At 44.6% G+C, this 21,612-nt stretch overlaps 1 protein-coding gene across 3 annotated transcripts in view; it reads left to right on the top strand.

Moving 5' to 3' along the window:
* Nucleotides 1-21,612, top strand: part of MEIOC (meiosis specific with coiled-coil domain) — a 1,190,863-nt gene that overhangs the window by 856,562 nt on the left and 312,689 nt on the right. For all 3 annotated transcript variants that reach the window (XM_078645159.1, XM_078645158.1, XM_078645160.1), the window contains one exon: nucleotides 3,652-3,786. In XM_078645159.1, coding sequence (XP_078501285.1) covers nucleotides 3,652-3,786 — 135 coding nt within the window. The remainder of the gene's footprint in view (nucleotides 1-3,651; nucleotides 3,787-21,612) is intronic.

Below are 21,612 nucleotides of genomic sequence, written 5' to 3'. Positions count from 1 at the left end.
TTCTCACGAAATTCGGAGGTCAGATGGTTCACCCCAATCTCTGCGAATTGAGTTCGGCAGCATGGCTCCTGAGCTAGTTTTAGTCTGGGCATCTGAACCTTCTATAAGAACGCATGAACATTCTCAAAGAGGCGAAACAACCATCAACATGTTCAGCCTATTCATTCAAATGGATATGATTTTGCAACCTGCCAAGAAGATGTCATTCTTCCATACATACTTCATTTGGCCAAATCTGGCTCTCAATTTTCTTCCATACAAGTTCATTTGGCAGCTCTTATTGCCTACAAAAAACGTCCTTCACTAACATCTTTTTTCAACATTCCTAGTATTGAAGGATTTTTAGAAGGGTTGATAAAGGATTTCACTCCCATATGGCGCCCATCTCCTCCCTGGGAGCTCAATATCCTCCATGGGAGCTCAATTTAGTCCTCTCTCGCCTCATGCAGACCCCTTTTGAGCCCATTCACAAATTGTCCTTGCAGCATCTCCTTTCAAAACCGCTCCTCATAGCGATCACATCAGCATGTAGGTTTAGCGAGATCCAGGTATTGTGCTCTCAAGAACCATACACTGTTTCCATTCCACTAAGGTAGTGATGAGGACTCACCTAAAATTCCTACCTAGAATCATTTCGGAGTTTCACGTCAGTCAGACAAATTCCTTGCCTACTTTCTTTCAGCACCCTTCCACACCTGCCTAAAGGACACTCCATTCTCTAGACGTTAGGCGAGTTTTCAAGTTTTTTCTGGACAACCCAAGAATTTTCCGAAAGTCGGACCAATTGTTTATAAACTACACCGGTCCGTACAGGTCTAACCACGTCCAAACATTCCATTTCCTGATGGATTTAATCTTGCATTCTATTATGCTACAAGAAAGGAAACAAGGTTTTTTCTGTTCGACCTTAAGCTCTGCTTTGCTAATCCTGCTTTGATAAGAAATGTCCCTATAGGTGAAATCTGTAAAGCAGCTACATAGACATCTGTTCACACGTCTACCAAACATTACTGTTTGAATTCAGATGCTCAAGTAGTTCAGGCCTCCCTGGGAAATGTATTTGCCTGATTTGGTTGATTGGGTGTTTCTCTGTCTTGATGCGGATAGGCTTGCTACTGTCTTCAGTGCTTATGACTATCAATGGAGATCCCCTAACAGATAAGGAATGGTTTCTTACCTGTAATCTCAGTTCTCTCTTTTGAGAATCTCCATTGAAGTCATAAGCAACCCTCCATAGGCGATTATTGGACCTATTTGGTACTTCCACATCTCATCATAAAGAACTGAAGCAATTGCCACCTGCTCTGCATGATGGGATACAAGTGGTCTCTGGGCCCTTAAAGGCACAGGCACTGTTTTTACATTCACATAATGGCAGCCTATAGGGCTACACTGTCCTTTTTCCTTAATATTTCTCTTTTTTAAAAGGGGTTTGTGAAAGAGATTTTAGCATTCTACCAAAGTATGTGGCGTTAAATATACATATACATTGGTATTCTTACCCTTGTTTTAAAGCAATCTGAAGAAATTGGTCATAATAGCCTTCCTTATAGGATTCACACAGTTCTTGTCTCAAGTGTTTATACAGTCCTTCCTGAAGAAATGCGAACAACTACACTTAAGAAGACATATCATGAGAAAGTGCTCCGGTATACCCTGCACATGGGCAGGACTATTCAGTTTTCATGACTTCAGTGGAGATTCCCTTGAGAAAAAACTGGGATTACAGGTTGTGCAATGATAATATAAAGGATGGTAGTCTCGGGAGGGCATCTGAAGGCATCTCCACTCAATTGGCTACATTAGAAGTCAGTGTAACACATTACTCCATCCATCATCTTATTGCGTTTGTTATGTTTGTCCTGAGTGGACAAGGGTATGCCTGGACGTGGGTCCCCTGCTCTCTTTGCCACTGGATTCAAGCTACCCTGTCTGATGAGGGGTGATACTCCGAAACCTGTCCTAAGATACTTGTCTCCGGTCCAGTGAGGACCTGGCCTGGCGGTTCAGGCTGAACTGTTCCCATGAGGAGCAGTTTCAAGACTGATGTGCATATGGCTGCGTCCAAACTGGGGTGGCATGATGAGCAAAAAAGTGTTGGATTAAACCCAGATCTCTTGACTCGGGGTTAGAGGTTGAAAAGTTTCAGCATTCTGTCATCATTTGTTGTTTTTTCTATGTTCGCCCTAAGTAGCCAAGGGTATGCCCAGGCGCGGGTCCCTTGTTCGCGGGTCCCTTGCTCGCTTTGCCACTGCATTCAAGCTGGCCTGGCTGATATGGGGTGATACTCCAAAGAGTCCCAGTAGGCTTTTTTCCGGTCCAGGGAAGACTTCACCTGGCCTGGCAGTTCAGGCTGGACTGTTCCCATGAGGAGCCGGGTCAAGACTGATTTGCATATGGCTGTGTCCAAACTGGGGTGGCATAGTGAGCAAAAGAACGATGGATTAAACTCAGAGCTCTTCTTGACTGGGGCTGAGTGGTTGAAATGTTTCAGCACTCCTCTCCATCATCTTGTTGTGTTTACATTAGAAGTCAAACCATGTGATGGATAGGCTACATAAACTGCTGATATTCTAACAATGACTAAGCACTCCAACTGGTGATTCCCGGCCTGACAAATTTAAATAAGGCAAGCATGTGAATCGAAGAAAGATATGGATGCTGGAGAACTGTCCCTCCCTTCTGTCTTCTTCCTTATGAAGCACTCCAGCTAAGGTTTTCAAAATGAAGAATGCTCAGATGAGAGATATTCAACTTTCCTAAATGCTATACTTTGGAAATCTTGAACAAAGTGAATTAGACCCACTACGTTGTTATCTTCCCTTCAAAAGAGCCCTAGAAACTTAATTGGTGGTGCAATCTATTGAATATGTACCTTGCTCGCTATCAGGATCCTTCTTAGCACCAAGATCCCTGCATTGGATTTATTCTGCCCTCAGTAAATACCAATAAAACATTTATTCCTTTATTGTTTAGAAATGGTTTGGGGTGAAGGTAATATTTTGAATTTAAATTCCACCATGCCAGTTTACATCTCGAAAGAATTCCAAATTATTCTGTATTTCTAACTCGTTCCTCTTTTTACCACTTTGCATAGGGTTGTTTCTTTATTATTTATATGTTGGTTTATTTGTATGAACATAAACACGTAAATAAAATAACTTGTTAAATGATAAATATATTGTTTTACAGATTTTTACTCTTAGATTACTGGTTCTTGAAATTTTGGTATTTTGCTATGATCAAAATGTATGTTGAACACTGAAATAAAAGCGCTCTGTGTTCATGCTGAATTGCAAATGCACTGTTTTGTGTGAATGCAAGAGACTATTTGCTGCATCTCTGGAACTATTCATAGGCAAAACATATTAATTGCCATTATATATATATAGTGTACATTAGCATATTCAGAAGCAACATTGATAGTACTATTAAGTTGCTTGTTAAGCTTTTTATTAAGCGTAGGCAAATTACTTTCTTGCATAGTGCTTGTGTGAGTTTTACTTCTTTATATGCTTATAAAATGCTATATTCAGCTAATGCATAGAGAATCTTGTTGTTTTCTTCGATTATGCTTTGCATAGCTGCACATCTAATATATTTTTTTTTTATCAAATCACATCTAATATATTTACATACATATGTTGTCAGGCTGAATCAGCTCTTGCCAAAAACTATCCAGGAAAAAAAGTATCCAGTACTAACAACACACCTATTCCAAGACTGACTTCAAACCCGTCAAGGGTTGATCGCCTGATTGTGGATCAGCTTCGTGAACAAGCTAGAGTAAGTAGAATACAGTTTCAACATATCTTGTGAAAGGAATATCTAAAGAGTAAAAGAAAAGTTCAGAGCTGCTGACTCAGGAGATGGGGTCCATGTTCGAGTCTTGGCAACAGTGCAACATCCTGTGATTCTGGGCAAATAACTTAGTCTCCCCATGCCCATGCACAGTGCCTTAATACCCTCACGGCTGATACGTTTTGCTATATAAATCTACAAACTTCAACTGTTTTTGATAAAAGTAGATGCCTGTTTATGCCAATAATGAGTTAGCAATGTCTAGATACACTACATTCTTCAAAGAATACTTGTTTACCGCTTTTGGCTCAATGGGGAACATAATTCTCTTCCAGGTGATCCTCATCAGTAGTCATAAGCACTGAGTGGTCATCGCCATGGGTGGAATCTTGCATATGTATGTGTGTATGTGTACATATATACATACACACACACAGGTACAGTTTTGTTTGCAGCCTAGAAAAAGACTAAAATGACAAAATTAGAGTTTAGTTTTCATTTGAAAAGAAGCCAGTTACAAAAACGTAGGTACTGTATTAGATTTTGGTTGTCTTACTGCCGCCTGGCTGCGGTGGCCGGCCCAAGTACTTCGTCGAGCCTACAGTCTTCCGCCTGCCGTATTAAGATGCATATGTGATACGCAGAAGTTTGCTGCAGTCTTAGGTGCTGGATGATTTGCTGATGGCCGGTCCTGCCGAGCAAATTTGGATGTTCTCGTTGGGCTGGCAGTGTCCTGTCAGCAGGGCACTGACAGGGGACCACCGTGGTGGTGGGAAGATAGATGGGTGGTATTCATTTTGTTACGTAAAACACATATATGTTGTTTATGTGTACATATGTGTATATAGGTTATGTGTAGTGGCATATTGTATACATTCTGCATTGCACCCACCAACATACACACACCATGCAATGTATACATGCACACACCATGAACACCTACCTTCGGGCCTGTCAAAACGGGTTGCCGGTCCATCGCAGTTAAGGTCCAGCAGGTAAGGGGGGCCTGGGCAAAAGAGAAAAGGATGAAATTGCACCTGTATCCCGAGAAAAGTTGACACCCGTTTCTTACCATTCTGCTGATCTGAAGTATGAGGGATTCCTGCCATAATTCCCTTCCAAACATCAAAATCTGGAGGGCAGGAATCCTGACTGGAGTCCCGCCACCCCCTGCTGCAGCCCATCCTTCCATAGGAGCGGGGAGCAAAGTCCTGGCAGAGTCTGCGGGACCGCAACGGTCTTTTCTCCCATTGCCACCTAATATAAATCGGGCAGGTGGACTGCCAGGTTGACTGGTGGGAAGCCCACTCCGTTACGGTCCCGCCAACATCTAAGTTAGGCCCTTACTCACCAAATAGGAAAGGTTAGTATAGAAAATCTTTCACAAACCTTTTTTCGAAAGGAAGAATGAAAGGAAATGAAAAAGCACATCAAAACATCCAAGGGATTTAGGTGCCCTCCAGGTTTCTTACAGCAGGGACACCTTTCGAAGGCAACAGGCATGGGGTGGGTTCTAAGCTACTTCCCCAGAGCCAACCCAGTCCTACCAGTAGCAGCTAGAGGATTGCCAATAACAGGGCGGCAGAGGTTATACATGGGGCTCAAACCAGAGAGAACAGCTCCACATGCCAGGGCAGAGGTGCTTTAAATAACAGCCTTTACGTCTAAACGCTAACTTGCTTCGTGCCACACCCCCTACAATACACCTGATGGTGAAAGACTTCAGGGGTTTCTACTCTGTTAGGAGGAAAACACCACAGATCGATGGGTTCTATTCATCATCAAGCACGGCTACTGTCTCGGGCTTATTTCAACCCCACCAAACATCTCAGCCTACACCCATACCATCAGCCCAGAGCATCTCCCATTGTTATAAGAGGGAATTCAGGCATACTTAAGGAAACCATAGAGCCAGTGCCCCTTCAACACCGGGAAAAAGGCATCTATTTGTTATACTGCTTTATCCCTAAAAAAGGACGGCTCTCTCAGACCAGTCCTCGAGCTCCTGCCTCTCAACTGGTACATCCTGTCAGAACATTTTCATATGATCACCCTTTAGGATGTTATCCCCCTTGCACAGCAGTGACTTCACGACTACACTTCATCTGAAGGACTCCTACTTTCACATCCCGATTTTTCAAGCTCATTTGCGATAGCTGCGCTTCATAGTAGGTGGACATCTCTACTAATTCAACGTGCTACCCTTTAGAGTCCCCACAGTCCCAAGGTTCTTCACCAATTGTTTAGCAGTGGCATCCGCCCACCTCAGAATTTGAGGAACTAGACTGGCTGATAAACAGCACAAGTAGACAAGACCTCCTAGCCCACACCTTGGCTGCAATTCCCTGCCTCCACAGCCTGGGGTTTACAATGAATGCCATCAATTCATACTTTGAGCTATTCTTAATCCAACCTTTCCTAGGGTAAGACCTAAACACAGAACCCCAGTTCCCAAAGAGTAGAGGCATTTCAGCAGCTTCTGCCTCTTTTTCATCCATTTTATCCAACTCCAGTGTGCTCTGTAATGCACCTTTTGGGAGTTATGGCCTTATGCGCTCCTATAGTGCCCAATCCAAAACTCCATATGCACACACTTTAAGAGAGGTTGTCAGGCCAGTGGTCACAAACAGAGGGTCAGTTGGGAGATCTAGTGTTGATAGGGGCCAGCAACCATCGCTCTCTGTGGTGATGGAACAGCTCAATCTGTTGCGAGGTAAGCCCTTCAGATCCGCAGGTGACCTTCACCACAGAGGCATCTCTAGCACATCTCAAAGACATGGCAGACCAGGGACTATGACCTCCTCATCAGTGAGATCTCCTGAACAACCACTTGGAACTGTTAGCTATTCATCTAACTCTCAAAGCCTTTCTCCAACAGATTTGAGGCAAGGTGGTCTTGTGCTCACTGACAACATGACATCCATGTTTTACCCACAAAAGCAAGGTGGCATGCACTCCCCTCAGCTGTTGGTCCTATCAGAGCAAATCTGTTGATGGCCTATCCATCACCAAGTTAATCTGTTAGCAGAGAATCTTAAGGGCGAGGACAACGACTTTGCAGACCTGCTCAGCAGGATGCAGCAATAAGTCCACAAATGGGAACTCCACCCACAAGTCCTACTCCCTTACTTTCGGACCTGGGGCACCTAAATATTGACTGTTTTGCCACATATGAAAACAGAAAGTGTCCAAACTTCGCAGCCAGGTTCTCGCGCCCCCATTCCAATGCTCTGTGGATGAACTGGTCAGGGATGTTTGCATATGCTTTTCCTCCTCTCCCACTGATATCATATGTGATCAGAAAGCTGAGGTAAACATCCCTCACCTGCATCCTGTTGGCTCCAACATGAGCCAGTCAACCATGCTACACAAATCTGCTGGAGACGTGCATCGTCCCTCACGAGAACTTCCCCAACAGGCCGGACCTTCTTGCACAAAACCCAGAACCCAGGCAGCTCAGCCGGACGACTTGGCTTCTGGTGTACTAGAGTTTGGCTATCTTGGCTAAATGCAAGACTGCACGGACTTACTCAGGGAAGCCCGTATATGCTACACGCACCTGCTATGCTGCTAAGTGGAAGTGTTTTGTACACTGTTGTACTCCAAACCACAAAAACCCTCTTATGCTTATGATACAAGACATTATTTGTTACCAGCTACATTTACAAAAGTTAGGGTTAGCTTACACATCAACTCAGCTACACATTGCCACTGTTGCTGCATGCATGCAATACAGGGAACACTCACTCTTCAAAATCCCTATTATCAAGGCATTTATGGAAGGTCTTAAAAGTGTCATTCCACCAAGAGACACTTCCAGCCCCAGGTTGCAATTTTAATATTTTTCTCACCAGACTCCTAATGCCACCTTTAGAGCCACTACATTTGTGAACTCTGCAGTTCCTTTCTTGGAAGGGTGCCTTCTTTGTAGCTATAAAGTCTTTTAGATGTAAAAAGTGAACTACAGAAGACTAGTCAATTTGTTGCGGAACCTAGAACTAATTGCAATACAATTTCTGTGAGTGGATTCGTATTGAAAATTTTCCGTAGAAAACGATGGTGAAAAGTCTACCACTCGGATCATGACGCGTTAAACCAATATGGCAGATTTTTCAAAATGGCTGCCCATTATTTGAGATATAGGGTATAACTGTTTATATGCCCATGTGTGGTATCATTTTATATGTTTTTAGGGACGGGAAAGTCAAAAAACACATCAAAAATTGTTTCTGATGACCATAATATTGAATCACCGCGGAATATGTCAGATAGACAAAGTTTGTATATATTTTTTCGTTGATTTATGACAAAGTGTGAAGGAACGTAAATATTACAATTAACTTTTGAAATAAAAAGTTTGCTATTGTTTGTGTTTTGTTTTGTTACTTTGTTATTATTTGTTTTTTTGTTAATCAAAAATGTTTCATTGATGTGTTACAGGTTCTTGCGAGTTGCTGTGAGATACAGTGAAAACTGACGTAGAAAAGTGTTTCATTTGTGATGTGGTGTTTCAAGAAGATGACGATGTATCTGTAGTCACTGAAAGAGGAGTGACTGGAATTCAAAAAACATGCAAGGAGAGAAAAATATCTAAGTTTCACGTTTGTGTTGGGCAGAAAGTTCACAAGAAATGTAAAGCGCGTTTTGTTAACTTGAAAATTCCGTTCCAGGAGAAAGAATCAGATCCCACAACTTCTCGTGTTCTACAGTCGTGTGAAACCCCGTTTGATTTTAGAAAAAAAAAATCTGGTACTGAGTTAAGTTTATACTTCAGGGAGAGGAAAAAAAATGTGTGGTTTAATGCACGAACAGTTGAATTCAAATCATCGGTTTTACAAAAATGCAACAAACGCAATGATGAATGGGCAGACAAAGTTAAGAGACGTATCCAAATTGTGTCTGATTTACATGCTTGTAGATGCATGCTACCAAAAACATTGTTCTGTCAATTTTTATACTGGAAAATTAATTAACGGGCCTTTCACTGATAACCCTCCAATATCTTCAGGTCGACCAGAGGACTCAGTTCGCCAGGAAACCTTTCTTCAAGTAGTTAAATACATGGAGGAAAATGATGAAGAACAAACTACTGTTAAATAACTCAACTCACAAGAGCATTTTGAATCCTAGGAATGGTTGCAGGAACTGCTGGTGTCGTTACTTTTAAAAGTACAGCTGCTCATGTATTGCAAGAGTACCACAGTCATAGCCATGAAGATGTTGAAGAGGATCGAAACAATCTCATTATGGCAGCTGCTGAAATAATAAGAAATTATATTAAAGACATCCCTTTAGAACCAGAAATATATCCACCCATTAAAAACATGAGTAGTGTTGACTATAATGGGAGCTATATTCCTGATTCGTTAAGACTCTTATTATCAGTTTTTGTTACTGATAAAACCAACAGAGAGAGAAAAGTAGCTTCTATAGGACAGGCAATTATGCAACCTGTGCGCCCACGAGTCTTAGTTGCACCGTTGCAGTTAGGGCTGGCAGTTCAATTACATGACAACACAAGCTCGAGATTTGTAGTTGAAGCAGTAAATCATATGGTATTCTGCAGCTCCTATTTAGAAGTTCTTCGTTTTGAACGTTCAGCTGCAGCAGAAAGAGGAAATACTATATCTGTCCTTGTGGAACCTTCTGAAAGTCCTCCGAAATTCGTTCAATATGCAGCTGATAATATTGATCACAATATTATTACAATAGATGGCCATGGTATTTTTCATGGGATGGGCATTATCACCACTGTGACTCCAACTGGAAAATTTTCAACGGTCATTAAGAAACGTCAAGTTTCATTTGAAGAACTGAGGAGGTTGGGGCAAATCCCAATAAAAACATATCATTCACAGGCCAGTGGGATGCGTTTCTTAAAGTATAATACCATTAAGGAAATCGCGTACAGTGACCCATCTGCAAACCTGGATATTTTATTGAACATCTCACATCTACTCAGCAACAGTGTTCCAGGATGGCAAGGAGTATGCCAACTACTATATAAAGGTAACCATCCCGGTGAATCATCTGTCACCTTTCTGCCAATGATTAACAGGAACCAACAAATGAGACGTGTATTCTCTCAACACAGTTTTTTGTTTCTGACCATGCCAAGAGATACAGCCAGACCCCTATTATAACATTCAACCAGCCGCTTTTCCACAAAGCACTTAGCATCATAGCCAATGAATCACAGGATAGTCCTTTAAAGAAGGTTATTCTGAGACTAGGAGGCCTGCACACAATCATGAGTTTTCTTGGTTGCATCGGTTTTTTGATGAGTGGAGGAGGCTCGGTTGATATACTTGAGATCATATATGCAGGAAATGCTGTAAAGCACATGCTTTCTGGTAAAGCTATTTCAAGAGCGATTCGTGGTCATCTTATTGTTTTATCAGTTTTCAACACGATTTTAGCAATGCAAGCCCTAGATGATAACGACGATTTACAGGCAGCTAGATCATTGTTTAATAGTCTTCTTAATGGGGAGCTTTCTGTTGAGGATGTTACACATAATGCTGTTGTCGAAATTGCAACCAAACTGCTGAAGGCTAAAGATGAACTTAAATTTTACCGGACTCCTCGACTTTGGTTGCAATATTTGGAAATGGTCAACATCCTGAAACAATTCTTAAAAGCTGAAAGAACAGGAAATTGGCATCTACATCTTGCAATGGTAAAAGAGATGCTACCTTTTTTTGCAGCATGTGGCCATAATGTATATGCCAGTTCTACTCGACTGTATTATGAGAGAATGGTTGAGCTTGAATTTGAAGCTCCTGATGTATACACCGCATTTACAAATTGTCTGCATGTTGTCCGAAGAAGTGATAGGTTTTGGTAATTGAACAAGTTCTAATGAAGAATATAAAAGGATTCGGCGGTATGACAGAACAGCAGCAGCTTGTCTGGGTAATGTCACGCCCTATTTACGCCCATTTGAATGAATGCATGCAGGACTTTGCTTCAGTGAAGCATGCAGCAAGTGAGCAACATGTTACTATGACCAGTTCAAGAATTGAACGCGATAATGGAGATACACAGAAAGTTCTCTTCCAGGGGATCCTCATCAATAGTCATAAGCATTAGAATATTCCCGCCCATGCGCGGGACCCCGGAAACAATATATTATATGTGGCCCACATATATATAGACATATATATATATAAATATATATATATATATATATATATAAAAATAAGCAATTGCAGCCAAATAAAACAATAGAGCTGGAATATGCAGTGAAGAATTTCCACAATACAGTGTATTTTGCATTAGAAACATGAGAAACAACACCAATGCTTGTTTAGAAACTGTTTTAATGCTTAGAAAACAGTAGAAATTCTCATAACACACTGTAAGCATATACAGCTCCCAGGCTGCATTGCAAAATCCCAGTCTAAAAAGACTGAAAAGCTAACCTGTAGCTGAATGTACTAAAACTGACGCTGTGCCTTTAAGGCACCTCAGCCCCTAGCTTCCCATCATGCCTCAGGGGTTACAGTTAGGTCAGTTGTTCTTTCCGGCTCCTTCAGGAAGGACCCTGGATACACAGCTCCACACTTTTCTGTCTTTTTCAGTCAGAAAATCTTCTAGAGAACAATTTTTTGATTTACTTTGACTTTTAACATCAGGGTCAAGTAAATAGCTGCTTAGCAGTCGATTTTTTGAGAGGTTTTCCTGTCAGGATGCCCTCATTATTTGATGATTGCCCTGCTTGTGGCCACAAGAAGGCAAGAACAGACTCTCATGAGGTCTGTATTTTATGTTTGCCAGAGGATCATGATCCTAAAGACTGTTCACATTGTAAAAATCTGTCTGACAGTACTCTTAAAGACAGAGAGAGGAACAGGCTCTTTGGTCTGGCCCAGAGATCCATGAGAGGAAGATCTACAGAGAGGAAGAGTTCAAAAAGACCCAGAACTCCCTCCAAAGACAAGTCAGAGCGTCCATCAACCTCAGCGCCGGGCTCGGCACTGAAAAAACGACATCTGATGGACAGTTCGAGAGAAAAAGCTCCGTCGACGTCGAGACCGGCGTCGATGAGGGAGTCGTCGTCGAAGAGTTCACCGATGACGAAGAAAGACTCGCCGTCGACGAGAAGATCGGCTTCAAGATTTAAATCACCTCCGCCGTCGTCAACCAGGCGACGATCGGCGCTCGACGTCGCATGTCAGGTCAACGTCGAGGGCATCGTCGACGACAGGACAACGTCGATTGACTTCTCCGTCGCCGACAGACCAAGGTCGGTCGACGTCGAGACCTCCGTCGACGGCAGGGCAACGCCGTTCGACGTCGAGACCTCCGTCGACGGCAGGGCAACGCCGTTCGACGTCGAGACCTCCGTCGACGGCAGAACGACGCCGTTCGACGTCGAGGGAGAAGACTCCGTCGTCGGCTCGTCACCGCCGATCGACGTCGAGGGGCCGCAGGTCAACGTCGAAGCATTCAACGTCGAAGGTGATCACTCCGTCGACTCCGCAGAGGCGTTCGACGTCGAGGGAAAGGCTTTTGAGGCGTCCTCCAACACCGGTGAGACGGAGATCTCCTTCAGTGCCTTCAATAGTCCTAGTGACACAATCTGCTTCGCTCCATTCCTCCTTAAGTGCCTCTGGTTCATCGAGGTCCTCTTCTAGGAGTAGGAGTCCTGTGCAAAAGAGTCCCCAGCGGCGGTACATCACACAGGCAAGACTCTCGCCAAGATGGTATGGTCCGTTGAGTAAATGGAAGGATTCTGGAGCAACGGAGAGACTACAAAGGTACTTGAGTCCAGTCCACAAGTCCCCTCTCCAGCAGCTGGCAGAAGAGGTAGATGGACAGAGTCCTGCCATTCATCGATCACGCTCACGAGAGAGAAGAGCGGACAGATCGCATACCCCCAGGGTCTCTCGATCGCCTAGGGAACAACCCAAATCTCGAACACCGAGAAAGGAGGTACGGACTGAGAGATCGAGACGTTCTCCTCGAAGGGATGAACGACCTAGGTCACCAGTGAGGAAGGGGAATTCTCACCACAGGAGAAGAAGAACTCCATCATCCTCATCTTCTTCTTCATCTAGATCTTCTAAAGGGGATTACTCTCCCACGCTGGCAGACAGTCCTCGATCAAGAGCTTCCCCGCTTGACGACGTCAACACGTATCTGGACGTCTTGCAAAGGGGTGCTCACAAACTTAATATAGAGATGGCTACTCCAGAGGTGTCCACTACTGTGATTTTTGAGACCCTTCATCACAAATCATATACACGGCCTTTGCTCCCATTGGTTCCAGGGATAATGGACCCAATCAAAGAGGTTTTCCTCACGCCAGCAACGATCAGGGCAGTACCGGCACGTATCCAAAAGAAATATAGGCCGGCCGACTCAGATCCTATCTTTGTTAAAGGAGAGCCTGCGGCGGACTCAGTTATAGTAGCCTCAGCTAAGAAGAATCACACAGTCGCTCCTTCTTCGTCAGTTCCTCCTGACAAAGACAGCAAGACGCAAGATTCTTGGGACGCAAGGTATGCAGCACAGCAGCTTCATCCCTGAAAGTCTCTAGTGCTTCAGCCCTTCTGGGAAGGTACGATAGAGCCCTATGGGACTCCATGGAACGATTCAAAGGGAAATTGCCCAAGGAAGACCAGAAGGACTTTGAGGAGACAGTGACGGAGGGCTGTTTGGTGGCAAACCAAATGATTAGTTCATCAGCAGATAACGCCCTTCTAGCAGGACATAACTACTCACATGGGATATGTGCGAGGAGATCCTCTTGGCTGCGTTTAACTGGACTCAAACCAGATGCCCAGCAGCGCATCCTCAATCTACCTTTTTCCGGATCTTCACTCTTCGGGGAGCATGCCGATCAGGAAATGGCCCGTATGAAGACTGAGTTAGACACAGTAAAGGCAGTGGGTCTGGAAAAACAGAAAGCGCCGTTCAAACGACGCTTCAAGACCAACAAGAACCGGGGAGGCCAACAGAGGGTTCAAACCCCTCAATGGTCTCAAAACAAGCCACAAGGAAAGCCGCAATACAGAGGAGGAAGGTCGAGCAGAGGCAGAGGCGGACATAATCAGTCCTCTATCACGCCTAGAGGAGGCAAGGCCTGAGCAGTGGCTTCCTCTGGCGCCGTTACCCACTCCAGTGGGAGGAAGTGCTGCACAACACCTGGCAGAGTGGGTCAGCATCACAAAAGATCGGTGGGTGCTGAATATACTGCGCAATGGATATGCGCTACGTTTCCGGAAGAAACCACAACCGATTCCTCCAAAAAAGTCTCGCTCGTACCAACTAGAGCTCCTAAAAAGGGAAGTGAGCGTCCTCTTAAAGAAAAACGCAATCGAAGAGGTACCCATCTCCCAAAGGGGGAAAGGAGTGTACTCAAGATATTTCCTTGTCCCCAAAAGAGATCAAGAAGGCAAATTCAGACCGATTTTGGATCTTCGACTCCTCAACAAAGGGGTGGTCAAGGAGAAGTTTCGCATGTTGGCACTCCACCAAATATGTCCTCATCTACAAATCGGAGATTGGATGTGTTCGGTGGATTTACAAGACGCGTACTTCCACATTCCTATTACACCAGGTCATCGAAAGTACTTGAGGTTCCTGGTAGGGACCAAGCATTACCAATTCAAAGTGCTTCCTTTCGGGCTCAAATCCGCACCAAGGGTCTTCACCAAGTGCATGGCAGTGGTAGCGGCGTGTCTACACAAAAAAGGTCTCTTTGTGTACCCATATCTAGACGACTGGCTCCTGAAGAGTCCGTCCCCTCGTCAAGCCACCAAAGACTGTCACCTGTGTCTCCAACAACTACACAGGCTCGGCCTCCACGTGAACACTGAAAAATCAGTCCTGCAGCCCACGCAAACTATCCACTATCTGGGTGCAGTTCTAGACACAAAGTTAGGAAGAGCGTTTCCTTCGCAGGAGAGACTGTCTTCCATGGGGCAAAAATGCAAAAAGTTACTTCAGTTTCCTCGTCCAAAGGTGCGAGAAGTAGCGTCTCTTTTGGGCTCCATGGCGTCCTGCATCTTCCTAATACCGAACGCCAGGTTGAGGATGCGGCCTCTACAAGAGTCTGTGGAGGATCAGTGGGACCAAGCGACGGGAGATTGGGAGGACCGAATCATCCTGTCTCAATCAGCACTGACCTCAATAAAGTGGTGGACTCGCCCTCGGAATGTCCTGCAGGGAGTCCCTTTTCAGCAACCTCTTCCTTCGCTGTCTGTGGTAACGGATGCATCTCTAGAAGGCTGGGGTGCTCACATGGGTCATCTTCAGATTCAGGGTCGCTGGTCGACCAACCTTCAGACATACCACATCAACATGCTGGAGCTTCGAGCAGTTCATCTGGCGCTCAAAGCGTTCTTTCCAGCAATATCAACGGACAAAATCCTGGTTCAGACGGACAACACTACAACTATGTTCTATCTGAACAAGCAGGGAGGAACTCTATCTCGCCCTCTGTCTCTGGAGGCCCAGACAATCTGGCACTGGCTTCTGGCTCGGGGACTGTCTGTGGTGGCAGTGCACCTTCCAGGCGAGCTAAACACAAAAGCTAAACACAAAAGCGGACGCACTCAGCAGGCACTTCGAAGATCAGCCAGACTGGGTGCTACACGACGAAGTAGTCGAAGAACTCTTCCGTTGCTGGGGTCGTCCAGACATAGACTTATTTGCGGACGACGAAAACGCCAAATGCCACGCCTTCGCGTCCAGGTTCCACCGGCCAGGGACGCAAGGGAACGCTCTCCTGCTGGAGTGGACAGGAATGTTCGCTTATGCTTTTCCCCCTCTGGCACTGATTCCGAAGGTGGTGGCCAAGCTCATCAGATCGAGCATGGACATGATCCTAATTGCTCCGGATTGGCCGCGACAATGGTGGTATCCAGACCTGTTACATCTGTCGCTGTGTCCACACAGACGTCTTCCGTGCAGGCCAGACCTGCTGAGCAAGATGAACGGGAGGATCCTGCATCCCAACCTCCCGTCGCTGAACCTGACTGCATGGCTCCTGAGGTCTTGCAATATGGACACTTAAATCTGCCTCCGGAATGTATGAATATTTTAAGAGAGGCAAAGAGACCTTCCACAAGGGCGTCTTATGCGTTCAAGTGGAAACGTTTTTTCATTTGGTGTAAGGACCATGGCTTTGATCCCACCAAAGGACAAGAAGAGGTAGTTCTTCCATACCTCCTATACTTAGCGACATCAGGGTTGAAATACGCTTCTATTAGGGTTCATCTATCCGCCATAGTAGCGTACAGAAAATCACCTGCACAAACATCGTTTTTTCAAGTCCCAGTGGTGAAAGATTTCCTTCAGGGATTAAAGAAGGTCTATCCCCCTGTGAGAAATCCTTCTCCTCCCTGGGAGTTAAACCTGGTTCTCTCCAGGCTGATGTCTACACCGTTTGAGCCTATACACAAGGCCTCCTTGCAGCATCTCACTTGGAAGGCGGCCTTCTTGGTGGCAATAACCTCTGCGCGCAGGGTTAGCGAGATACAAGCACTCTGCACCAAGGAACCTTACACTGTGTTTCACCACAACAGAGTAGTAATGAGGGCTCACCCATCTTTTCTTCCAAAGGTGGTATCGGATTTTCATATAAATCAAACGATTACCCTTCCTTCGTTCTTTCCTAACCCATCGACCCCAGCTGAGAGGTCGTTGCACTCGTTAGATCTTAAACGGGTGCTAAAGTTTTACCTAGAAAAAACTAAGGACACCAGAAAGACAGACCAACTCTTTGTCAATTATGGTGCTATGAGGACCGGGTTTGCAGCAGCCAAAAGATCCATCTCCAGATGGATTGTCTCTTGTATCAAACTAGCATACCAGCTGGCTGGCAAACCTTTGTTGCAATCACCCAAAGCTCATTCCACTAGAGGGAAATCAGCCACAATAGCTTTTTTGCATGACATTCCTATGTCAGAAATATGCAAGGCTGCGACATGGAAATCAGTCCATACCTTTACAAGGCATTATTGCCTAGAGTCTGATTCCAGAGCGGATTTTCAAGTAGGGCAAGCCTCCTTGAGAAACCTATTTGGGTAAAATAAGGCCTATTTTTGGGCCTACGGATATGAATGTTATCTGTTGATTCCTTTGCCCGCAGGATGAGGTGAGGCTCGCTACTCTATTCTAATGCTTATGACTATTGATGAGGATCCCCTGGAAGAGAAGGATTAGTTACTTACCTGTAATCCTAGTTCTCTTCCAGGGGTATCCTCATCAAAGTCATAAGCAACCCTCCCGCCTCCCCGGGCAAAGGACTTTGTTTATTACATAGGAGATGGTTTTTAACCTGTTATTACCATGGTTTGGTTTTCAGTCTCCGAAAAGAACAACTGACCTAACTGTAACCCCTGAGGCATGATGGGAAGCTAGGGGCTGAGGTGCCTTAAAGGCACAGCGTCAGTTTTAGTACATTCAGCTACAGGTTAGCTTTTCAGTCTTTTTAGACTGGGATTTTGCAATGCAGCCTGGGAGCTGTATATGCTTACAGTGTGTTATGAGAATTTCTACTGTTTTCTAAGCATTAAAACAGTTTCTAAACAAGCATTGGTGTTGTTTCTCATGTTTCTAATGCAAAATACACTGTATTGTGGAAATTCTTCACTGCATATTCCAGATCTATTGTTTTATTTGGCTGCAATTGCTTATTTTTATATATATATATATATTTATATATATATGTCTATATATATGTGGGGCACATATAATATATTGTTTCCGGGGTCCCGCGCATGGGCGGGAATATTCTAATGCTTATGACTTTGATGAGGATACCCCTGGAAGAGAACTAGGATTACAGGTAAGTAACTAATCCTACTGGTATATGTAGAACAGCTCAATGTTTTTGAGCGAGACAGCAACCTGCGTAACATTGTCACTGGAGTTACTCTCCTTGCATGTTTTTTTAATTCCAGTCACTCTTTCAGTGAGTACAGATACATCGTCATCTTCTTGAAACATCACATCACAAATGAAACACTTTTCTATGTCCATATCTCACAGCAACTCGCAAGAACCTGTAACACATAAATGAAACATTTTTGATTAACAAAAAAACAAACAATAACAACAGTTACAAAACAAAACACAAACAATAGCCAACTTTTTATTTCAAAAGTTAATTGTAATATTTACCTTCCTTCACACTTTGTCATATAAGTCAACGAAAAAATTATACAAACTTTGTCTATCTTACATATTCCGCGATTATTTGATATTATGGTCATCAGAAACAATTTTTGATGTTATTTTTTACTTTCCCGTCCCTAAAAACATATAAAATGATACCACACATGGGCATATTAACAGTTATACCCTATATCTCAAATAATGGGCAGCCATTTAGAAAAATCCGCCATATTGGATTAACGCATCATGATAGAGTGGTAGACTTTTCACCATCGTTTTCTACGGAAAAGTTTCAATAAGAATCCACTCACAGAAATTGTATTGCAATTAGTTCTAGGTTAGCCCATTTTTTGAAATAATTTGACTAGACTACAGCCCTTACGCTGCAGGAACCTTTTTTCCAGAACCACAATAACAGGGTGGTTCTTAGAACCATTCCTAAATTCATACCTAAGGTGGTCTCCCCATTCAACCTTAAGCAAATACTCAAGCTCCCAGTCGTGTCCCTCAGTAGTTTAGAGGGGGATTAACTCTAAAAGTGCTACCCTTCAAACCATTGGGAACCTGGGTATATCATTATTTAGTTCTATAGTGGTTCTCATAGGTAACCATACAAATTTGCATAGTATATTCAATTGAGAATGTAATGTATGAGAAGATAAAAAGAGGGGTTTGTGAAAAAACACTTCTCACAGACAAGTCACACACTTAACATGGTCAAAAAATAATAGTAATAATAATCACAATGGAAACAAACAAACTGAAGTGATTATTGTATCTTGCGTGTAATTCATAGTCAACCTAGATCCCCTAATAACATCATTGGTAGGTCTAGAGTGCATGAACAACCATCCAATATGTCACAAGTGCAAAGAAATACAACAAAAATAGCGAGCACAAAAATATATAAAGAAGAAAGTTGTTGTTTGGCAATATTCAACTACTCCAAATGATTAGCAATGTCAATAATCTTCAGGAAATAGGCAAGTTTGCCTGTCTAACACTATCAACGGCATTTCAACCCGCAACTGGGAGTAGGGGTCTAATCAGAGCTGACATAAGTGGGAAATCCTGAGTAAAACAGAAATTAAAAGAAACAAAGGTGGTTGGCAGGAGACTGTGGAGGTGAGCCCAATTGGTAAGGCAAGACATGCAGGGTGAGCATGCTGTCCATGAAGGAATGGCTGTGTGTAGGAAGGTAATATCCTTCCAGCATTGTTAGCTCCCCTTTTTGCCTGGTGTCGTGTGTTTTTGACCTAGTCTGCTGGGATCCTGCTAATCAGGACCCCAGCAACTGTGCTTTCGCCCCTAAATTGACCATGGTAAGTACTTTTGTACCTCCACAATTGGCTACTGGTGTACTCTTGTAAGTCCCTAGTATATGGTTCTGTAGTAGGGGATCTCTGTTATAGTCATAATCTAGTGAATAGTCCCGCCCATGTGCGAGGACCCTGGCAATCAAAAATAATCTCTTAAGTTGTCAGAAAATTGCAGAACTGCAAAGACACTTAAGAGAAAATTTAAAGACAAAGAATGCAGCCTATATGCACAGGCTACACTGTCCAGTACTTCAACTAGAAAATTCCACCAAAAATCCACAAACAGCAAAGCCTGTCCAGATTTCCCTTGCTTTAACAGCAAACACCCTCAGAAATGATAGAGAGAAAGGCATGGACAGACAAGCCCCATAGGCTGCCTTTATGTGGCTTAAATGGGATACTGTGCCTTTAGGAGAACTTTCCAGAACTTCTCCCAGTATCCCAGAATGCATAGCAGGTCCCTCTCACTTTCAGTTCTTTTTTCCGGCTCCTGCTTACAGGACCCTGTGCATTGAGCTCTCCCTTTTTCAAGGGTTTATTGGACTTTTTTTTGCACTTTTTGGATTTAAAAGTGTTCTCATTTGATTCTTGGTGTTTCCTTTCCACTTCTGTGTGTTTGTTCAAGCTTTTAGGGATCTAAAATGCCTGCTTTATTCGACAAGTGCCCAGCATGTGGAAGGAAGAAGGCCAAGACTGATCCACACGACGTCTGCATTCTTTGCCTCCCTGATGAACATGTCCCTGAAGATTGTGACATCTGCCAGACCTTTTCTACAAGGACCCTGAGGGAAAGGTAGAAGATTAGGCTCCAAGGCCTGGAAGAGAGGCGACTGCAGGCTGCAGGTGGGTCTGGGCAGGCTGGGAAGGCTCCCTATGCCCCTGCTGAGGCCTCTGGGGGGCATGTTGGTGGCGAATCAAGTCATCAGCGCTGCAGCCGACTCTTCTCTTCTGGCGGCGCATGGTTTCTGCCACGGAATAAACCAGCGACGACATGCATGGCTCCGCCTTACGTCTCTGAAACCGGACGCTCAGCAGAGGGTTGCCAATCTGCCATTCTCTGGCGAAACTCTGTTCGGGAAGCACGCTGATGATGAAATGGCCCGCATGAAGGCGGAAGCTGAAACGCTCACAGCGGTGGATTTGGAGAAGCCCAAGAAGACGTACCGTCCGTTCCAACGCCGGTTCGGTGGTCAAGGCAGAGGGCGTGGCCAGTCTTCTGGACAACAGCAGCAACAACAACAGCAGCAGTTCAGAAGACCATTCCAGAAACGCCAGAGGGGCAGAGGCGGCCATCAGTCGGCACCAGCGACTAAGGGCCAGGCCGGGTCTAGGCCCTGAGCACTTACTTCCCCGACAACTGTTACCCGCTCCGGTGGGGGGAAGCATTCAATCTTTTCTGGCAGAGTGGAGAAAAATTACTCAGGACAAGTGGGTGCTGAATATTGTTTGCAATGGATACAGTCTTCGGTTCACCAGCCCTCCTCCATCGATTCCTCTCGCAGTATCAGCTGCGCGAGCTCCAGGCGGAGGCCGATATCCTGTTAAGGAAAAGGGCGATCAAAGTCATATCTCTGTCCCAAAGAGGAAGAGGTCTGTACTCCCGGTTCTTTCTGGTTCGAAAAAAGGACAAGAACGAGTTCAGGCCCATTCTGGATTTGCGACAAGCAAACAAGTGGATTCGCAGAGAAAAGTTTCGCATGCTATCGTTGCATCAGATTTATCCTCAGCTGCAACGGGGAGACTGGCTGTGTGCCATAGACCTCCAGGATGCTTACTTCCATGTGCCCATTGCACACAAACACAGGAAGTTCCTGCGGTTCCAAGTCGGCGCCAATCACTATCAATACACAGTACTGCCATTCGGACTGAAGTCTGCGCCGAGAACATTCTCGAAGTGCATGGCGGTGGTAGCAGCACACCTAAGGAAGAACAAGGTGTTTGTCTACCCGTACCTGGACGACTGGTTGATCAAGGCCTCCTCCTTCACGGAAGCGCAAGCACACTTCCAGAAGACGTGCGTTCTCTTGAACAAGCTGGGGTTGCACATCAACATGTCCAAGTCGTTTCGACTCCAGTCCAGTGCATTCAGTACTTGGGAGCCTCCATTGATACGCTGTCAGCAAGCGTGTCTCCTTCAGAGGAGCGACGATTATCACTGCTTCGGAAGGCTCGGGCTCTCATGACCGCTCCATCCACGACAGTGAGGACGGTGTCTTCTCTACTGGGATCGATGGCCTCCTGTATCTTCCTGACGCCACATGCGCGGCTGCACATGAGACCGTTGCAAGAGTGCTTGGAGGATCAGTGGGATCAGAGGAGAGGATCTTGGGACGACAAGATACGTCTATCTCTGCATGCTCTT

Source organism: Lissotriton helveticus, chromosome 5_1 (assembly GCF_964261635.1).
Source record: "Lissotriton helveticus chromosome 5_1, aLisHel1.1, whole genome shotgun sequence".
Lineage (NCBI taxonomy): Eukaryota > Metazoa > Chordata > Amphibia > Caudata > Salamandridae > Lissotriton > Lissotriton helveticus.
Note: the sequence above shows the minus strand (reverse complement) of the source record. Positions and strands in the feature narration are given on the sequence as shown.